The sequence below is a fragment of the Marmota flaviventris genome, chromosome 12 (genome assembly GCF_047511675.1).
Source record: "Marmota flaviventris isolate mMarFla1 chromosome 12, mMarFla1.hap1, whole genome shotgun sequence".
NCBI lineage: Eukaryota > Metazoa > Chordata > Mammalia > Rodentia > Sciuridae > Marmota > Marmota flaviventris.
The window spans coordinates 103,481,183-103,500,913 of NC_092509.1; the positions used below are offsets into that span (position 1 = coordinate 103,481,183).

The following is a 19,731-nucleotide window of genomic DNA, read 5'->3' on the forward strand; positions in this document are numbered from 1 at the left end:
TCTTTAGATCACCCTGGTTTGGGGAAGCTTTCCTGGAGGTGATTCTGGACCAGCCCAGGGGCCCTGGGGGCTGCAGGGCCAACCTCCTACCTGCGGGAGTGCTGTATCCAGGAGTCATCCACGGGAGGTGGGGCCGGAGTGGACACCGTGGCAGTGTTGATGTCACCAATGATCACAAGGGCTTCTTTCAGGGCTTGGTACATCCGGAGCATCTCGTCTCGGCGCTGAGCCTGCTCAGCGGATTCCTCCATGAGAGTGTTCTGGTCCTCTGAGGAGTACAGCTGCGCCAGGAGTTCCGAGTTGATGAAGTCCTTCACCTGCCCGGGCATCAGAGAGGAGGGACAGCGGGAATGCACGGAGGCCTGGCAGGCATGCGCGTGGCAGCCAGAGTCTGTGGGCAAAGTCCACAGCTGTCCCAGGAAGGGGCGGTGCCCTGTCCCGTGCACTCCCGCTTCACTCTTATTCTTGTCATTACCCTCGCTCCTCCATAGTAGCCCAAGAAACAGTTTTCCCTCTGCCTTCTGGCTGTCCACACTGAGGGACACAGAGACAGTGACAGGGGGCCAAACCCTGCCACCGCCGGAACAGCAGCCACTCATCTGCTTGGCCTGTCGGGGACGGGGGACCACAAGCTAAGCAGAAGATGACCATGTGGGTGTGGAGACCTGGGTCGCAACTCGAGTCTTCCATTCCTCGACACTCCCCATCCTTTGGCCAGATTTCACCAAACTCACTGGAAAATTAGGACTTCAACTTTTAAAGTTGTCTCAAAGTAGAGCTAGTACAAATACGGGGACACTTCTTAAATCTGAAATATAACGATACCTAGGCATATAACTATGTAAGTTCATTTTTAAAAAAGAGAAGCACTCTTTTTTTTTCTGGAAGTTTGTGGTAAAAACTAGTTAACAAGGATGAGGACTGGCATGAGGCTTCAAATTATAACGGATATGCAAAAACAAACTGAATTATGAATAATATGCATGGTCTCAGGGGAGGGGCATTTTGTAGTAGGATGAGAATGGAGAGGATGTATATGTTGCACAACCCTAAAAGACCAGACCCTCACATTTCATCAAATCTAAGACATCAGCTATTTTAAGACACAACTCTGTGTGACACTGACAAAGAAAAAACACAAGTAATTCTGGACAGAATATCAAGATACTTTAGAATGTAAGATATATCTTCGTTTCAGAAATATTAAATGTAAAAAAATAAATGTGAGAATCAATAAAATATGGTATGTCCTGGGGTCTTCTCAGGTTTTGTGACTTAATTCTTACCACATACTGATGAAAATGGATTATTCCAATTTTACAGATGCAAAACAAGTTCAGAGAGTTTAAGTAACTTGCACAAGGTCACGTAGCACTACTTTTCATCTACAATCTTCTGACTTGAAGCTTAATGTTCATTCAACTTCCCTCCTTCTCTTACTGTGATTGAGTGTTTAGCAAAGACAATTTATGTTTAAGCATCCTGATTGTTATTTTTGGTGCTAGGGATGGAACCCAGGGCCTTGTGCATGCTAAGCACACACTCTGCCACTGAGCTGTACCCTCAACCTAAGCATCCCTAGCTACAGTGCTGCAGGAGGTCTGTTAATTAACTTGAACCTAGAAAAATAAACCACCCAAGGTTTTCAGTTTCTGTGTTACATGAGAAGGCTAAATGTTATCTAGGGTCACTGGATACATCCCAGAAAGGCCAAAATCAAGCATGTTTAATCATTTTTAAGTTCAGACGGATAACAGAACACCTGTCAAGTAGGTGCTCAAGGCTCCTGGGTGACGGTTAAATTTTCAATTTGGAGATGACAAGAGTCTAAAACACAAAGCCTCATTACTTTTAAATGTACCAAACATATAAATATTTCTACTAATCAAAAATCCAGCTAAACCACAATTCCACTGTGGCAAAATAAAAGAGTGTTCCTCACACACATTCTGTCAACCAGGAATGAGTCAGAGGTCAAGTGGTCTCATCAACACTCGGTTCCCTGAGTCTGGTTCCCACGAGAGGGTCATGCAGTTGTGGTGGGTCAGTTTGGCCAGTGACCCTGGGGTACAACGTGAAGGCCGTGAGCGCCTGGGAAGAGTGGTGACTTACCCACCTGGCAGCCGGGGTAATGAGAGGCAAGAGAGTGGAGCAATGAAAGAGAGTCCTTGGGAAATTAATTTGGGGATGACAAAGAGAGTCTGTAAAGGCAGTGGTGGAAACTGACCCATCAGAAGGCTACTGCAGAGTCTTTATTCATGAGAGGAGAGCTTTGGGAGGACAGAAAATCAAATGGAACCAGAGAGGCACGTTGGAGGAGAGGCAGGAGGAAAGGATTAGGAATATTTCATTCCCCTCCTTGAAGACTTATTCACTTCTGAACACACGTACCCAAGGAGGCCCAGCCCTGCACAAGCCTTCCATTGTTGGGTGTGTGGACGCACTTGGAAACATGGTACAGCTTAGGACTCCAAACCAGAAAATTTTCCTGGCATGAACCATCAGTTGGGTTAAGCTCTTTTGAAGCTTTACGTCTTGCTGGAGTATCACTCAGGATCTATGAAATATAAATGAAAAGAAGATCCTTCCAAGGATAGATTTAAAGCAGATCTGAATTAAGAATCAACTGTCAAACCACGAAATAAAACAACAAGGGGCTGTTTCAGTATTCTCGTCAAAGATCTGCTTTGAATCTTCCACATCGACATGTTACACACTGAAATTTGCCTCCTGTCCAAAAGCTTTGGCGATGCTGGGAACGAATCGTCATTAGGATGAGAGAAAATGGCAATACAGCATGTGGGTGAAGAACACAGGCTTTGGAAGGAGACGGGTCTGGATGTGCATCCCAGCTCTGACACTTATGGGTTTTTGAAACTCAGGTTCATCACCTATAAAAGAGGATCCTGGTAGCATCTGTTTTAAGAACTGTGAGGTCTGGGTAAAGAATGAATATGAAGCACCTAGCAGGACACCCAGCAAACGGTGCTCCATACACAAAGGCCATTATTCTTTTCTTTATGCAGACTCGATGGGCATTAGGTGTGTTCAGGCAGGAGCGTGACCGAGGGCTGCTTCAGTAGTGCCGACATCAAGTCACAGTTGAATACAGAGCACGGGGGAACATTTTATTTTGCACTTAGGCAAAATTTTAGAAAGACTCTTCTCTCTTCTGGTCGCCTAGCTTTGTGATGCTGTAACTGGAGTTTGGAATGAAGACAGGGGTGGGGAGACTTTGGGGAGTTTCCAGACACTTCAGGGACTTTCTGAATAGTTTGTGTGTCCGTGGTACAAATATCTGAACCAAGGATTCTGTAAGGCAATCAGAGGCCAAATGGACCCTTTGAGGCGGCAGCCTGTAGAACGAGCCTCAGAACCTAACAAAAGAATTGTTCCTTGGATGTGAGATCTGAAACAATATTTATGCTTTGAATTATAACACCTTATAACCTATACCTCTTTGCATGGTTTGCCAAAGTTCTCACATGCGAAACCTCGCTCCAGCTCTGTCTCCGGGCTGGGTAAACAGGCCTCGCGGCACCGGGTCCCACTGTGTACAGGAATGTGAAGCCATTAAAAATGCTCTGCGTGGTTTGCACTTTCTGGCTTTAACCCTTTGATGGCTACCTGTGTATTTTGCATCTTGAACCTTCTTTGTTATGATGGAGACCATTTTAACACATTCACAGAGGGGTTGCATACAGATCAGCTGCCAGGGATACTGTTTCCTACGAATCTCTGTTTCTGGATGGGAGGGTGGCAGTTCTGAGCCTGGTGACCTCTCTCACTCACGTAACACACACATAAACATTTCACTGAGAAGCTGAATTTTGTTCAGTTCTGGGAGTGGGGAGGGGGTTGGCTAGAATTTTGAAACTCGTTTGAGTTCTCACTACCCTCTACACATATTTAAGCCTCCTTTTCCCCCACCAGGGATTCAGTTCGGGTAACTACCAAGGAAGTTTTCCTTCTTTAAAGAGTAGCCTCTGTTGACTCACCAACCTTCTGTGGAGCAACAGAAGAGACATGAGCTCATGACTCTGAAGTTCAAGAAGCAGGTAAAGTGAACCTGGTGTAAGAATCCAGACAGTGTTACCCTGAGGGTGGGGGAAGGGGGCAGAGGGGCTCAGGCCTGGTCCTGATCTGGTGGTGGACGCTTGGCCTGCAGAAACAGATCAGTGGTATAAATACCAGAATAAAGTTCTGGTATTTAAGATGTGTTTTCCACTCAAATAATGAACATTAAAAATAACACTTCATACACATTAAAGTTACAGTGCGTTTTTAAACTAGGACACATGTTACCAATTTTCCACCAAAGTGCCCATGGCCCTGGAGAGGGGACGTGGACCTCCAGGGGTCCCGGGGCACAGGCTGCCGCGCGCATTCCAAGTGTGAAATGCCTCCAGGTTTGTATCTGGGTTTTAAAAAGAATCCATAAAAGCTTTTACATTCTACTTTGTATTTTCTGGGTTTATTCGAATGTGAGAAACAATGTTTCCCATCTTGGAGCATTGTTTCTCATATTCAAACAAATTCTAATTAAATCTTCCAGGGCAATTTAGCTTCTGGGAAGACAGCCCTGTGTATGTGTCCTGTGGGGGTGGACGCCCCATACCGTGAGGGCTGAGTTCTCCTGACCCTGTTCTACCGTGAAATGGCACAGGCGCTGGAATGTGAGAGAGAAGACCTGGATTTCAATTCAATTCTGCATTCTGGGTTGTTGACCTCTCAGGGACTCAATTTCTTCTTGTAAAAGCTGGGGAAAGTAACAGGTATCCAGAGGGTGGTTGTGCCCTTTGGCCATGCACATTTTAGAATAAAGTTGGGTCCAGTTCCTTGATTCTGATAGAGAATTAGAGGTGAGGCCATCAGGGTGGGCTTGCTCGGGGTGGGGTGAGTCTGTGTGTGTGTGAGCTTTAAGGTCCTGAGCCGCCCTGCTGCTGTGGCTGTAGCCTATCTGGCATGACTGCCCGTCATAAACTTGCTATTTCTTTGGGCCGCTGTTACCTGGTATGCTTAAGTAATGAAACAGCTGCTGCATTTCAGTAGACAAAGGCTTACAGTATGTCTGAAGCCAGGCATTTATTGCTGGGCTTTAAACTTCTTAAACAATCCCATATGGAGACCTGAGTGGCAGAACGCTTAATGTAAACTTTCAAAGGAAACTGCCCACCAAATTCTGAACTTTATGAAAACTGGCTGAAACACATTCTTTCCCAGAAGGCTGGGCAGCCATTCCCATTTCCAAGAGGAAAGGCCAGAACTCTGCTTTAGATAGACCAGGAAGGAACAGGAGACCCCGTTTCAGGCACTTACTGGTTCTGGAGGAATATCTAACTTTCCCACCCCAAGCCATTTATAGAAGCGCTGGGTTCAGAGGGTAAAATTCAGAATTAGCAGTGAAACTGAGCTTTCTGGTTGCGATTCTGTTACTGATCCTCTCCTGTGAGGATCTCAAGGCAAGCGCCCAGCACTGTGCTGCACAGATGTGCTGGGTTTTGCTGTGTTTGTTTCCTTGGACTCAATAGGGCACATCTGGAACGAACAAAAGGGCTTCTGTACAATAAGATGCCGCGAGAATACGAGAGCATTTACAGGAAAACTCATATAGATGTGGATAGAGGTAAATACAGAATCACGTATGTAATTTAAAATACATAAAGGATATTAAATAGATGAAATTACAAATAGAGTTTTAAAAGCAGGTAAAAAAAAAAATAACAGTCATTCTAGATACGTAAAACTAATTTCTGGTAGCTATAAAAAAAAATCTCTTCAAACAGAGACCACCATGATTTCCTACAAATTTGGCATTACGTGATGTTTTAGACTTTTTGGCGTTCTGGTTAGTCTCTGCTTCAAGGTTTGACCTCAAAGATCAGGTCTTAATTGAAGTCTCCTTTCTCATGACTTCTCAGAGGTCTCTCAAGACACTTTCCCTCCAGGGCTAACATTCTGCAGGTGAGGTTTGGGCCAGTCCATTAAAGCAAGCGCCCTGCAGTGAGGAGGGGCCCTGCCTCTCTGTGTGTGTATGTGGGGTGTGTGTTGTGCTTGAGGAGGCAAAAGGAGAATCGATTTGCAGTAGGATTTCTCTTTGCTTTTAGCTAATTTGTGTCAAGCTGCTCGGCACAGCTCTTGACAGGAAGTGCCATTTCCTGTGCTGATGATTTAATACCACAGGGTGAAGCCGCGTTTGAACCCATGGCCGTGCTAATGATTCTCCATGAAACAGCGAAAAGATAAATGATCCTTAATCAGGACAATGTTTAAATAAGCAAGTGCCTGCATATACCACAGCAAAACAACCTAATTCGCTTAAACAAAGCTAAGAGGGCAATTTTAAAAATACACAGACTGTTTGTTTAATACTTAGGTTTTTCTAAATGGCTTACAGTCACTTTATGTTTTCTAAAATTATTCATCAGGTCTGTGCTGTACCTCAGTGTTCTGACTGACATTTAAAAGCGACTGACTCCAACTTGGAGGGACTGAATGATTTGCTTCAGGTCCCACAGCGGGCCACTGACCAAACTTGACAGGGCGCCTCACAGTTTCCACATTTCCCATTTATTGCTCACCTGCTGCTTAGACTTCAAAGCCTCCGGCTGACCTTGCTTGGACACACAAAATGTACGTGAACAGAGCTGAAGGCAAGGTTGGGCACACGAGTGCCTGGGGCTTCTGGAGTCAAGGGATGTAGGGTCATGGCCAGTGAGTGGACTGTCAGACCTTTTGAAGTAAATCTTGAAATACAGGCAAGGGACATTTATAGGTCCTCCACAGCAGCCGAGCTTGTTTTCACATGCACTGTCTTCTGGAGTGATCCCCCAGTAGGCGACAGCTCCCACCATCAGTATTTTACAGGTCGGGGAGACAGGCCCGCAGCAGTGACTTGCCTTAGTCCCACAGAAGGACTGCAGAAACAGGCCGCGAGCCAGGCTCCTCCTGAGCTCTGGTTTGGGGCTCTTTTCATGACTTTACCATCTGACCTTGACTTCTCACAAGAAATGCTCCTGTTCTTGGTTTAAACGAAACGATGCCCTTAGAAGACAACTGGGAGTAAAATTGCTGATGCCTGACTTGTCAAGGTTCAGAAAAGTCTGCTACGGAATACCTCCTTTTAACCTCCTTTCCTAAAAGACAATTTATCTAAAAACTTGTATTGTTTGTACTTTAGAAAGTTGGCCACTGAAGGAACCAAAGCAGACCACAGAATTTAAGTATCCCGTCCGGACTACTAGGAATAACCAGAAAAGGAGAGGTTGGGATTGTCCTTGGAAAAGCAGAGCTGACTGACTTGGTATCCGAGGGGATGGGAAAGAAGCCCTTTCCCAGGTTAAAACAGCATCCGGTGGCTTACAGAAGATGAAATAACCACACTAACACAGAGCTACACACATTGAGTATATGCAGGGGAAAGTACTTCCTACGCCTCCAGTCTCTAGGTCTAGAAGCCAGGGCATTTGGTTTCATTATTGGCTTTGCAATTAATTTATACTATGACCATGAAAACAGTATTTTTGCTCTGCTTTATTATGAGCAAATACACAACCTTCTAGAAGAGAACCAGTGAGGGACAGAACCTTCTAGAAGAGAACCAGTTGAGGAACTTCTTGGTACTGTAGTTAGAAGTTTTAAATTTTCTCTCCTAAGTTCTATTCCATCTATTAGTCACCATTTGTAAAGGAAAAATTATTGACCTGGGTAATGGGTATTTCAGTTATCCACAAAATGTCACAAAGAAACTCAAGAAAATGTGCTTGATTTCCAAGGGAGGATGGGTTAGAGGTTAAAAAACAGAGGGTTTGGAGTCACTCACATTATTGATCATAAGGTGCATTATCGTCTTTGGAATCAGATCTCGGATGCATTTGTTGATGATAGACATGTAGGAGTCAACAAGGTTGCGAATGGTCTCCACTTGCCTCTCCAGTTGTGGGTCCATGGAAAAGTTCTCTGCTTGGCCATTCTCATCATTTTCAGTCTTACAGAAAGGAAACAAAACATGGATTACCTCACCTTGGCTCAGAAGAATAAAAACACCAAACATTATTATCAAATGATCAACTTCTTCTGCTTAGTATGCTTGGAATTCATACCACTACACAGTAACATCTTTATCTCACCATCCGTCAAGTAATTCTGAAAAAGAGATCAGTGTTTTTTTTGTTTTTGTTTTTGTTTTTTTTTAGTCTGCCGTAGTTAGTAAAAGCAAGTATTCTAATTCTGAATGAATGTTGAGATGAATCACTAAAATGAATAGTCGCCTAACAACAGACCTCTAGCAATCAGTCTCATCTTAAGCCATCTGCAAGCAGGCCAAAGAATGGACTCCCAACATAGCATGCCATGTCAGCCTCGGAGAGGAGTCTCCAGGGACACTATAGATTAGAAATAACCTTGATGCTATTCTGGCACTTCTAGATCTGCTCTGGATTGGATCAGCATTTGGATCAACCCAGATTCAAAACTATACCTCCTAGGACTGGCCTAGAGCCAAAATAAGAGATATAAAAGGTGATTCATTCTCCCACGCACTTGCTGGACTTTGTTATGTGAATCCACACTCTGTCATCACTGCTGAGGGCTGGCTCCACGATGGAAAACTTACCATTTTCACTTCCAACTTGCTATTCTTTGAATAAAACAGAACACATCTATCCACAAAGAATTTATTTGTGCAACATGAGAGAAGCATCTGTTTTCTATACTATAGGACTTGAGCTAATTAATTTTGGCTTATCCACCAGAGCTGGGGTGGAATGGCATCTTCGTCATTAAGGGCTGACCTATGGGCTTGGCATTGAAATCAATTTAGAACAAATGGTCTCCATTTCAAGTCAGGTCGAACCATCTAAAGCCCCCAAACATGACAGATATTGTGAGTGGTCTGGCTACTTTCTAGTATTTGGAAAGATTTAATTATGAATGTAAAAGGGGAAAATAATTTATTGCTTCCAATGTGGACATGAAGTACTGTTTTTTTTTTTCCTGGAAATGTACACACTTTGATCTGCCAGGTTTTCCATCATCTGATCAGTTCTAGCAAAGCCCTGTGCTAAATGGCTTAACTGGAACTATAAACAACAAGCCTTTCTTTTGAATCAATATGCAGGTGTGAAAGACACACAGTCCACACAAGATCAAAAACAACACCGAAATTTATAATCATTTACAAGGCTTCTCTCACTCAGAAATATCTAATACCTTAAAAACATTTAATGTATGCTAACTCTAAAAAAAACAATTGCCATTTTCCAGTCCTAAGGGTCTGACCGCAGGCTTTGGGGACAGCATAAGGCATTTCTGAGGCACTGACCTGTGGCAATAGCAGGCGGAGGACTGGAAGGTTCAACAGGACAGTGGTTCACCTATTTCATTTCTTTAAAAATGGGCTTGGGTCACTGAAGGAAAGAGTTAAATCAGGTCTTTTGTCACTGTTACTTTGTGATTCAGGCTCAGCAGGATCTGAGATAGGTAAGCAGAAACTAAGGCCGCAAAATGATAAAACTGTAGTGGAAATGTCAACCACAGTAGTGAAAAAAAAACACTGTGTTCCCAAATTTCTTCTAAGACAAAAACGTCACTCTAAGTCTGCAAATGGTCTCTGCACTGCACCAAGACTCTTGAGAGTCAACAGTAAATTACAACATCATTTAAGGACATTGTACTTGAAAGTGAAGTTTCAGGTTCAGATCCAGGCTCTGTCACACTGGGTGTGTGGTGCCACTAAGTCTCCCATTGTGACTGACCCAGCTTCCATATCTTTAAAGTGGGGACAAACTTACCTGGAAAGCTTATGGCAGCTGAATGATACAACGGGTACAAAATGACCTGGCAGGGGGCCTCAGAGACGCTCTATAAATGTAAAGTGTCTTTCCTTTCTGAATATTCATGTACTAACTGAGAGCTGCTTGACTCTCAACGCACATTATGAACTTTTAAGATGATAAAACATGTGTAATTAAAATCTTATTTCAAAAGGCCAAACGACATCTCTTTTATACCTCCATGTTTTCTGAAAACAACCCCCCTTACCTGGGGCCCTGCCTTCCCTCAACTCTGCCCACTGTGAAGACCTGTCATCTTTCAAACATGCTCCACCAACACCTCCCCCCGACAGGCCCCTGGTGGCCCTCACCTCCCCCACCCCTCTTCTGCACTTCATCCTCACACTGGCCTTTATTATTTAATGTCCAGCTTAGTCATTAAATAATAATATGCTAATCCCCCTCCTAGATGCTAAGAGCTCATTTACCTCCCCTTCCCAGCACCTAGCATAGAACCTGGTGTCCAGGGGGAGGAGGAGAAGGGGGCAGAGTTAATGCTACAAACAGGTTTACCAAAGTCAACTGCAGCTCAGGGTGTCCAGCAGTGCAGACTTTGTTAGAAGAACAGAGGCCAGAGAAACCTCAAGTTGATGGGCTTGAAAATAATTAAGATGATAAAATGACTAAGAAAACTCTGTCTATACATGAGAATAGATGACCTACAGCTTTGTGAAGAAATATTTTCTATATAAAGCAATCTAAACTTCTAGAATGACTACTGTACAATTTAATTTATCCTTCTGTCCTGAAACATTCTTGGACTTCGCTATTATGTTCAGCAATAGGGGGTGGTGGATCAATCTCTCTCCCAGGAACACTTATTGAGTACCTACTGTGTTCACGCACCATGCTAAACACTTCATATAGAAGCTGCCCCATATCTGAGGAGGTGGGCACCAAGGTTCCTGTCAATCTATAGAAGAACACATTGAGGCTCTGAGGCTGAAACCATTCAACAAATTTAAAATGAATATGATTTTAAGCTAATTCTTTTTTTTTTTCTTTAGGTGTAAAAACCAGGAAGCTTGAAATAATGAGCTATCTGTACATGGTAAAGATAAAATAATAAATGTAAAAAAAGTTTCTTGGAGAAAGAGTCCCTGAAGTATTGATATTTTCAAGAAGTAAATGCCTGAGCTAAAAGAGAAAAGCAGAATAAATACAGTATACTAAATAGATCTCTAGGAAGATGAAGCACCAGGAAAATTGAATCACCACTCACATTTTCAGTTGAAATTTCCCCATTTTATATGACCTTCAACATTTAACCTTGCTTTACTGGCATTTTTTTGCTTTTTGAAGTCAGAAGCAATTGATAAGCCGTGTCAGAGTGAATAAAGAACACTGGTTTGATTCTCAACATAAAGAATAAAATATTTCCAAAATAACCAGTAAAACAATTTGAAACTGTCCTTTGCTTTGGGAAATATTAGCAGACACATGGTCACATGCGAATCTTAACTTTTCCGATAATACACTGGACACGACGGGGAGTCACCAAATTCAGAATGCAAATTTGATTTCTGATTTCAGAAAGAAAAAAAGCAACAATTGCCCCTTCTAATATGTCTAAGATGAATGGAGAAAATGTATACAGAAGAAATTTTTCTTTTAACTGAGTAATTGCAGAGAGCTAATGTTCCCTTTTCTCTTAACCCCAGCCCTAACCAGATTCTCCATCATGCTCTTTTCTGAATGTATCCTGTGTATGACTATGTATTTTTTCTTTGTTTAAATTATAGGATTGCAATAGGATTCTTTGCAGTCAAAGCACTGAAGTGACAGCTGTTTATCATTATCCTCATCAAGGGAATGTAAAATAAAAATAGTAATTTGTCTCTGATCTTCGAGGCAAAAAAGAATGGTCTGCAAACATTTAACCTTTTATGTGCAGGTTCACTGATGCTGTTTACAAAATGTGAATAATGTTGTAGAAACCAGATTTCTTCTGAAAAATACAATGGACAGGCCTTGCAATTTTTTTTTTCTAAATAGCTTTTGAGAAATCTAATTCAATTTCAGCAATAAAAAGCAACATTGTAAATGTGAAATTGTTTATAAGAATTACTGTGGCTTTCTTATGAAATTATTTGCACACTATTTAAGACTGCACTACCTTAACAGGTGAGGGAATAAAAGTGTCAAAGGGGAAGCAATGTTCGAGCTCGGGGCTTGACTGAAATGCCGGTTTTTTCACATTTTTGGTTTTGCCTTTTCCCTTTCCTGAGCAAGGAAAAAAAATCTCTTATTTAATTATGTCATGATCTTATTTGAGGACCATGGGAACCATTTTAAATAAGACTGGTGACTTCAACTCTTTAAAGGTGGGATAATGGAAAGTGAGCCATCCTGGTGGTAATGGGCGCATAAGCGGTACAGACCAATGGGCGTTTGCTGCATCTGCTCCCACCAATGGTGGGCATTGGGCAACAACCTACAGGTCCGCTCAAGAGATTTTTCCAGATAACTAACTCTTCTGTAGCCACCTATTATCATTATACAAAATTCTAAAACAAAGTGTAGCAATATAGCGTTTGGCTTTTTCTCAGTGGATCCACTCACCATTGTGAAAACACTGTGGCCATGGAAACGCACTCAGGTTTCCCAGCTCCATATTATGGAGGATGTTTTCCCTGAAAACCTTTCCCTGCTCCCAATCATTCGTTTCTAATTTGCTGAGGCCGGAGAGGTACACAGCCAAACCTGTAAGAACTGCGTGAGGACCTGGCCAGGACGCCTCTGCGGGTGGTCCAGGCTGCAGTCTGGCACCCTGTGCCCGGTATTTCCCTGATCAATTCGACAGATATTTATTTGAACACCACAAAGGAAGTCCAGAAACACGGGCCTTGCTGTGAGCGTCTGAGCAGGGAGGACACAGGGACAGATGAGTCGGTGAGTTTTAGACGCGCTAAGGGAGCTCTGGGCACTGTGGGCACTCCAGGGATGGGGACACTTGAAGAGGACCCTGGAAGTCGGGTGGAGTTCAGAAGAAAGACTGGGACAAAGGGAACACTTCGTGAGTTTCCTCTAGTACTAGCCCACATATGGTGGGGCTTAATAAATACTGCGGAATGGAAGACGGAGAAAAGCAGCCCAGGCTGTTTCCCGAGGGTTGTTGGGCTGTGTTTTGGAGGGGAGCCGAGATTGAGCCCTGGAAAGCTGGGGTCTTGCTGTAAGGAAACGTGGGTGATCAGATGCATTTCAAGAACCGAGCGCTCCATTTAGAGCTGCTTTTTGTTGTTGTTGCCGCCTTTTATTTTGGCCTGGGCATAATAATTACTGCATTCAGCACCACACATTAATTGATAAAAAGATCTTCATGACTGTGATTGAGCATGTCCATAGAATTGAGCTGTGATTGCAGTCAAAAGTTTGGATGGCCAAGGGGACATGCATCTGCAAGAAGCATCTGCAATACAGGAAAAGCCCTGAGCCTGATCTGATCCCGGCCGCCCAGGGGCTGACCCTGAATCTCAGGCAGGACTGAACCTGGTCTGCCTGCGTTATTTTCATTTCTGTTCTTTGTGTTCCTCCCCCTTCACCTGTTTTTGCCCTTTTATTCATTCTTTTTTTCCCCTCTAAATAGCATAATTAGCATTATGAAACTATGTAAGATTAATATGAAATTCAGCAGGCATAAAGCCTCAGAGTTTTAAAAATGCTGACTTGAATTAAAAGAAAAACCTTTCTCAAATCTGATGTAGCTCTGTATTTTTTCCTTTTTAACTCTCTTTCAACCCAAAAGCTTCTGACAGTGTTATCTATTTCTGTGTGGTATCAAAGTTCCTAATAAGTAACTTGGATGAGAATAACAGTGAATAACTGAAATGTGGGGGACAGAAGGGATGGGGGACTTGTCTCATATAAACTAGAATTCACATAATTGCATTTGCATTTAAGATACATTGAAACAATTGCTTTTATCTGAGACCGAAAAAAATGTGGATAGGAGGATTTTTTTTTTTTTTTTAGAAATATCTGAAAAACCTGTGTAGCCTTTCCTGCCCTGCTCTTTTAATCTATCTTAAAGGCCTCTATATATGGCTTAATATGAATATGAAAATTTTATTTTTCAAATATTTTCAGCACAATATAAAATATTGCTATTTAAGCAATCTCACATTTTTTTAAAAAAATTGAAAATATTTATTTGGGGAAAATCTCTATCTTTATATAATGAGTTTGCTTTCCATAAAGTAACAGCTTTCATTTATACAACACATACTTGAAACAAAATAATTAACATGGTTTCTTTAAAAACAATCACTCCTCCATTCTTAGGGTGAGGCTGATGCTCATGCCACACGCAAGAGCATCTGCAAACATTGCAAGAGAAGCAGGTGTTTCCAAACGCTACTAGAGTGGCTACAAACAGCCCTGAGAGTGGAACAGCTCTTCATGATGTTGATCACGATGAAGAGCTTTTGGACTCAGAGTGATTCCTTTGCTGTTACAAATCCTTTAACATCACCATCACCATGCAAGTAATCCAACATTACGACCACAAGAAAATATACTGAGGATGCTGAAATGGATACTTGAGAATGACTGGACAAAGACTGTGATCCTAAGAGGAACAACAGTTGTGTCCAGAGTCCACTTCCTTCTTGTTATTTCTGCTATAGTTTGAATATGTTCCCTGAAGTTCATATGTTGGAAACTTCATCCCCAGTGCCACAGTCCTGGGATGTGGGCCCAAGGGGAGATGGACAGTGCAGGAGGGCCCGCTCCTGGTGAATAGAGTGAGGTGCTTAATAAAAGGAATGAGTGCGTATGTGAAGGTGGATCTTTAGGAAAGCCAGTTTGGTCTCTTCTTGCTTTCTTGCCCTTGCCCTTCTTCCTTCTGCCATGGGATGATGCAGCAGTGGCCCTTACCAGATGCTAGCACCATGCCCCTGGACTTTCCAGCCTCCAGAACCATGAGCCCAATAATTTGTGTTCATTATAAATTACCTAGCCTCTGATTAAAATCCTTTGGACATATGCTGAGGGATACGGGATAACTAGGTCAAATGGTGGTTCCATTTCTAGTTTTTTGAGGAATCTCCATACTGCTTTACAGAGGGGTTGTACCAACTTGCAGTCCCACCAACAATATATGAGTATTCCCTTTTCCTCACATTCTCACCAACATTTGTTATTCTTTTATTCTTGATAATTGTCATTCTGACTGGAGTAAGACGAAATCTCAGTGTGGTTTTAATCTGTATTTCTCTAATTGCTGGAGATGTTGAACATTTTTCATATATTTGTTGATCATTCACATTTCTTCTTTTGAGAAGGGTCTGTTCGGTTCCTTTGCCCATTTATTGATTGGTATAATTTTTTTTTGTGTGTGTGTGTTAAGCTTTTTGAGTTCTTTGTATATCTTGAAAATTTAAAATCAGCATACTATAGTGACAAAGCCACATCAACGTTCATAGCAGCTCAATTCACAATAGCTGAGCTATGGAACCAACCTAGATGCCCATCAACAGATGAATGAATGAAAAAGTATTTATATTTCTTTATTCATTCCATTTTATTTATATATATTTATATATATTATATACATGTTTATTTATATTATATATATTTATATAAATAAATAAAATGGAATATTACTCAGCCATAAAGCAGAATGACTTTATGACATTTGCCAGTAAATGGATGGATCTGGAGAATATCATGCTAAGTGAAATAAGCCAATTCCCCCCAAACAAAGGTTGAATGTTTTCACTAATATGGGGAAGCTAAACCACAATAAAGGGAGGGGAGGGGAAGAAGAGAAGTTCAGTAGATTAGACAAAGGAGAATGAAAGGAAGGGAGGGGGCATAGGAAGAGGAAAGAGTACAGTAAGTATAACATTATTTTCCTATGTACACACACAAAAATATCTAAATGAATCCCACCATGTGTCCACCCACAAGAATGGGATCCTAATTAGAATAAGATATATTTAATGCTTGTATAATCTTATCAAAATGGATTCTACTGTCATGTATAACTAAGAAGAACCAATTAAAAAAAAATTTTTTTTAAATTACCCAACCTCAGGTAGTCTGTTACAGCAGTAGGAAACAGACTGAGACACATCTCCTACCCCTCTTCTGAAACTATGTGTGTGTGTGCGCACGTGTGTGCAAGCTCAACAGGATGGAGATATGAAGTCTAGGAAACAAAACTGTCTTTATATCACTTTTATGCTGATGTTTGCTTTGGCTATCAGATTTTTCTGCTGTTTCTAAAATGTGGCAAAAGTTTAGAGAGGCGAGATGGCTTACAGATCAGCAACTCACAGCTGCATATGTAATACAAATTAAAACTATTTTATGGTTCACTTTACAAAAAACAAGCAATTATTGTTTGAAAAAAATTCTGTATTGTTTTAAAATTTGTAGTACATGAGACTGTTCTGAGGATTGTATTAAGACTTGTAAAGAAGGCTTGAGGGTTAGGAGAGAAAGTCGACACGGGTTCTTTCTTTCTCTAGTTTGTTTTTAAAACAAAAGCTTTCTTTCTCTAGTTTGTTTTTAAAATAGTTTAACTGCAGAAATCAGATTGCAATTACTAAAATCATATTATAACTACTAAAGATGAGTTTATAATTTTAAATGATCTTTTTTTTTTAAGACCAGTGTCAAGATTTTTTTTCACAAACTTACAAGGTAACTTTAAAGATGCAAATGTTAAGAAAACACCTGGGCTGGGATTGTGGGTCAGAGAGCACTTGCCTCACACTTATGAGGCACTGGGTTTGATCCTCAGTACCACGTAAAAATAAATAAATAAAGATATTGGGCTGGGGATGTGGCTCAAGCGGTAGCGCGCTCGCCTGGCATGCGTGGGGCTCTGGGTTCGATCCTCAGCACCATATACAAATAAAATAAAGATGTTGTGTCCACCGAAAACTAAAAAAATAAATATTAAAAAATTCTCTCTCTTTAAAAAAAAATTAAGGTACTAGGTCCATCAAAACTAAAAAAATTTTGGAAAAAAATTTTTTAAAAAAGAAAACACATTACTGCATATATTCACATCCCACCCCCCCACAATTGTTCTTTTTCCTAACTATGGCTTTAAAGGTTCTAGACATGTTTCTTACTAGTGAATACTTCAGTTTTCCCTCTGATTATTGTTTGTGTTTACAGAGAGCATATAAATGGTTTGAACTTAAAGTAGATAAAATGATTTCTGAACTAGAGAATTTTTTAGTTAAATGAAAGGCTTGAGAGGATAATTTTTCTTAGAAATTCTCACCACAAAATTTCATGCCCCACTGGTAGCCAAATGAATCAAGGAGATCTGACAACATGATCTAATTCAATATAATTCCTAGCAATATTCCTCCCTTGCAACTGGGAATATGCATAAAACAGAAAATCTCTCCATCAAATACCTGTCTGCAGCTTCCCTAAAATACAAGTTTAAAACCCGCCTGGCTTAGGTGGAACACCTCAAGTGCCAACCCACTCCCGTCTGAGGGAGATGGAGAAGCTGAGAGGAGAGCAACGGGACCCATATTTACCTCTTGGCTCTGTCCTGGCTAGCCTGGCGAACGTCAGTGAAGTTCACGTTGGGAGGTGACACAGCTTTTCTAAGCCCCGATTCTGGTGCCCACACAAGGAGTGCCTTCTGATCACATGGGGAAATGTGGCAAGGGCCCTCGCCACCGTGCCTACATGTGTGCTCAGGAGACATTCACCATTTTTATTATTTGGGATGACTGATGTACATCATACAAGTGACATCTGAGTTTATGAAATTCATAAATATAGACTTGGGTTAAAAAGTAAATAACCTCCAGAGGATCCATTCCCCCCCACCCTCGGGGAGCTGGGGAAGGTCCTGGCCTCATCCTGTAGCTCCAGGGAAAAGGCTGTTAGCAGCCCCAGGTCCCCACGCCACCTGCACTCGGCCATGGGAACCAGGGAAGGTCTCCTCCCCAGTCCAGTCTGGGACTGTGCCTTTGGTTGCCCAAATCCCAGGACTGTCTGTGCAGTACTTGGGAAGATCCCAGCTGCCTCCCACAGCTCTAGAAATACAGCTCTCAGTGCTCCAAACCTGCTAGCTGGGGAAGGTTTCCTCCCAGACCCCAGCCTTGGGACTCCAGCTGCTGATGCCAAAGGTCCCGCCTTCCCCTGCACCTGCCTTGTGGATCCCGTGAAAGGTTCTGTCCATGTCCTGCAGGTCCAGGACACAGCTACCAGTGCCTCAAATCCAGCACCACCTGCATCTGCCCCACAGGAAAGAGGAAAGTCTCCTTCCCTGGCTCACAGCCTTGGTATTCAAATTTCTGGTGCACAAAGCTCTGGCATCACCTGAGCTTGTCCCCGGGGACCAGGGGAACATCCCACCCACATCCTGCTCTTCCAGAACTGCAGATATCAAAGCCATAATAAGCCCCAGGGCCACCTATTCCTGACCCAAGGGGCCTAGGGAAGGTCCGCCCCACAGCCCACAGACTTGGACCACAGTTCCTGGTGCCAAAAGCTCAGGCATCACTTGGATTTGTCCCTGGGGACCTGGGTAAGGTCCAGCCTGGGTCCTGCCAATTACAAGCCCCCCCAAACTCCAGCACCATCTGCAATCACCTCATGGGACTTAGGGAAGTTCCCGGTTTGCATCCCAAACTTTGAGTATGTGGTTACTGGTGCCACAGACCTCAGCGTCACCTGTGCTTAGGGAAGGTGTCAACCCATCCCTTGACTCCAAAACTGTGGCTGCTGCTGCCACAGGCCTGGGTATCGCCAAAGTTCATCCTAAGGGTCTTGGGGAAGGTCCTCTTCACATCTTATGGCTCAGGGGACAGGAGCTGCTGGTGGCACAATGCTTTGGTGTCACCTGTGCTTAGTCCAAAGGACATTAGGACAGCCTTCTCGACATCCTGCATCACTAACACTGTGGTAACTGCCACCACATGCACAGTTTTACTAGTGTTTGAGTCTGTGGAGTCCCACCACATGCACATTTGGAAGTCTATGTCCACTGCAAAGCCACAGATACTGTCATCTAGACTATTGAGGCACTCACACTACTCAGATCAACGAGAGCCAGAGAAATCACAGACTATATTTTTGAGCTCACATATAATAACCAAAGTCAAAGTGTCTACTCAACTGACCACTGTATCTCATCTAAATAAAAAAATCTTGTCCTATAAAAGCTACTCCATAAAATTGGAAGAGGTGACTATTATACCAGATGCATAGAAATCAATGTAGGGATGTAGACATTTCACTACATGAAAGGCAATAAGACATCTCCAAAAAACAGTGCTCCAGAAATAGGTCAAATTTGAATGAAAATCTATGAAAGGACTAAAAAAGAATTTAAATATCCTATGGAAACGCTGAACAAAAGGATACAGATAATACAAAGAAATTAGAAAAACAATTCAGGATATGAATGAAAAATTCAAAATAGATACAGAAATCATAAAAAAGAACCAATCAGAAATCTTTGAGCTAAAAATTTCAATAATAAAACAAAACAAAAATGGATGGCTTCAATAACAGACTAGAATAAGCAGAACAATTTCTGAACTTGGGGTTAGGTCTTTGAATTAACCCAGACAAAAACAAACAAACAACAATAAGAAAAAACCCCAAACTAGAAAAACAGAAAATAATACAAAAACAAGAACAAAAAAAAAGTATTTAAAAGAGTAAAGAAAGCCTATGGGACAGGGGATACCATTAAGTGAACAAATATTTGCATTATGTGAATTCCAGGGGTAAAGAAAAGAGGAAAAGCATGGAAAACCTGTCTTAAGCAAAAACAGCTCAAATCTTCTAAATAGATGTGGCCACTCAGATATAAAAACCTCAAAGAACTTGATTCTTCCAAAAAGACCTTTACCAAGGCACACTGTAGATGCAGGGTCAAAATCATGAGCCAAGCAGAGAATTCTAAAAA

The 19,731-nt window shown here is 42.0% G+C and overlaps 1 protein-coding gene across 2 annotated transcripts in view; it reads right to left on the minus strand.

Moving 5' to 3' along the window:
• The window catches only part of Dnm3 (dynamin 3), a 430,502-nt gene that overhangs the window by 18,608 nt on the left and 392,163 nt on the right, over nt 1-19,731 (minus strand). For both annotated transcript variants that reach the window (XM_027934994.3, XM_027934997.2), the window contains 2 exons: nt 7,823-7,987; nt 91-317 (listed from right to left, as the gene is read on the minus strand). In XM_027934994.3, coding sequence (XP_027790795.1) covers nt 91-317; nt 7,823-7,987 — 392 coding nt within the window. The remainder of the gene's footprint in view (nt 1-90; nt 318-7,822; nt 7,988-19,731) is intronic.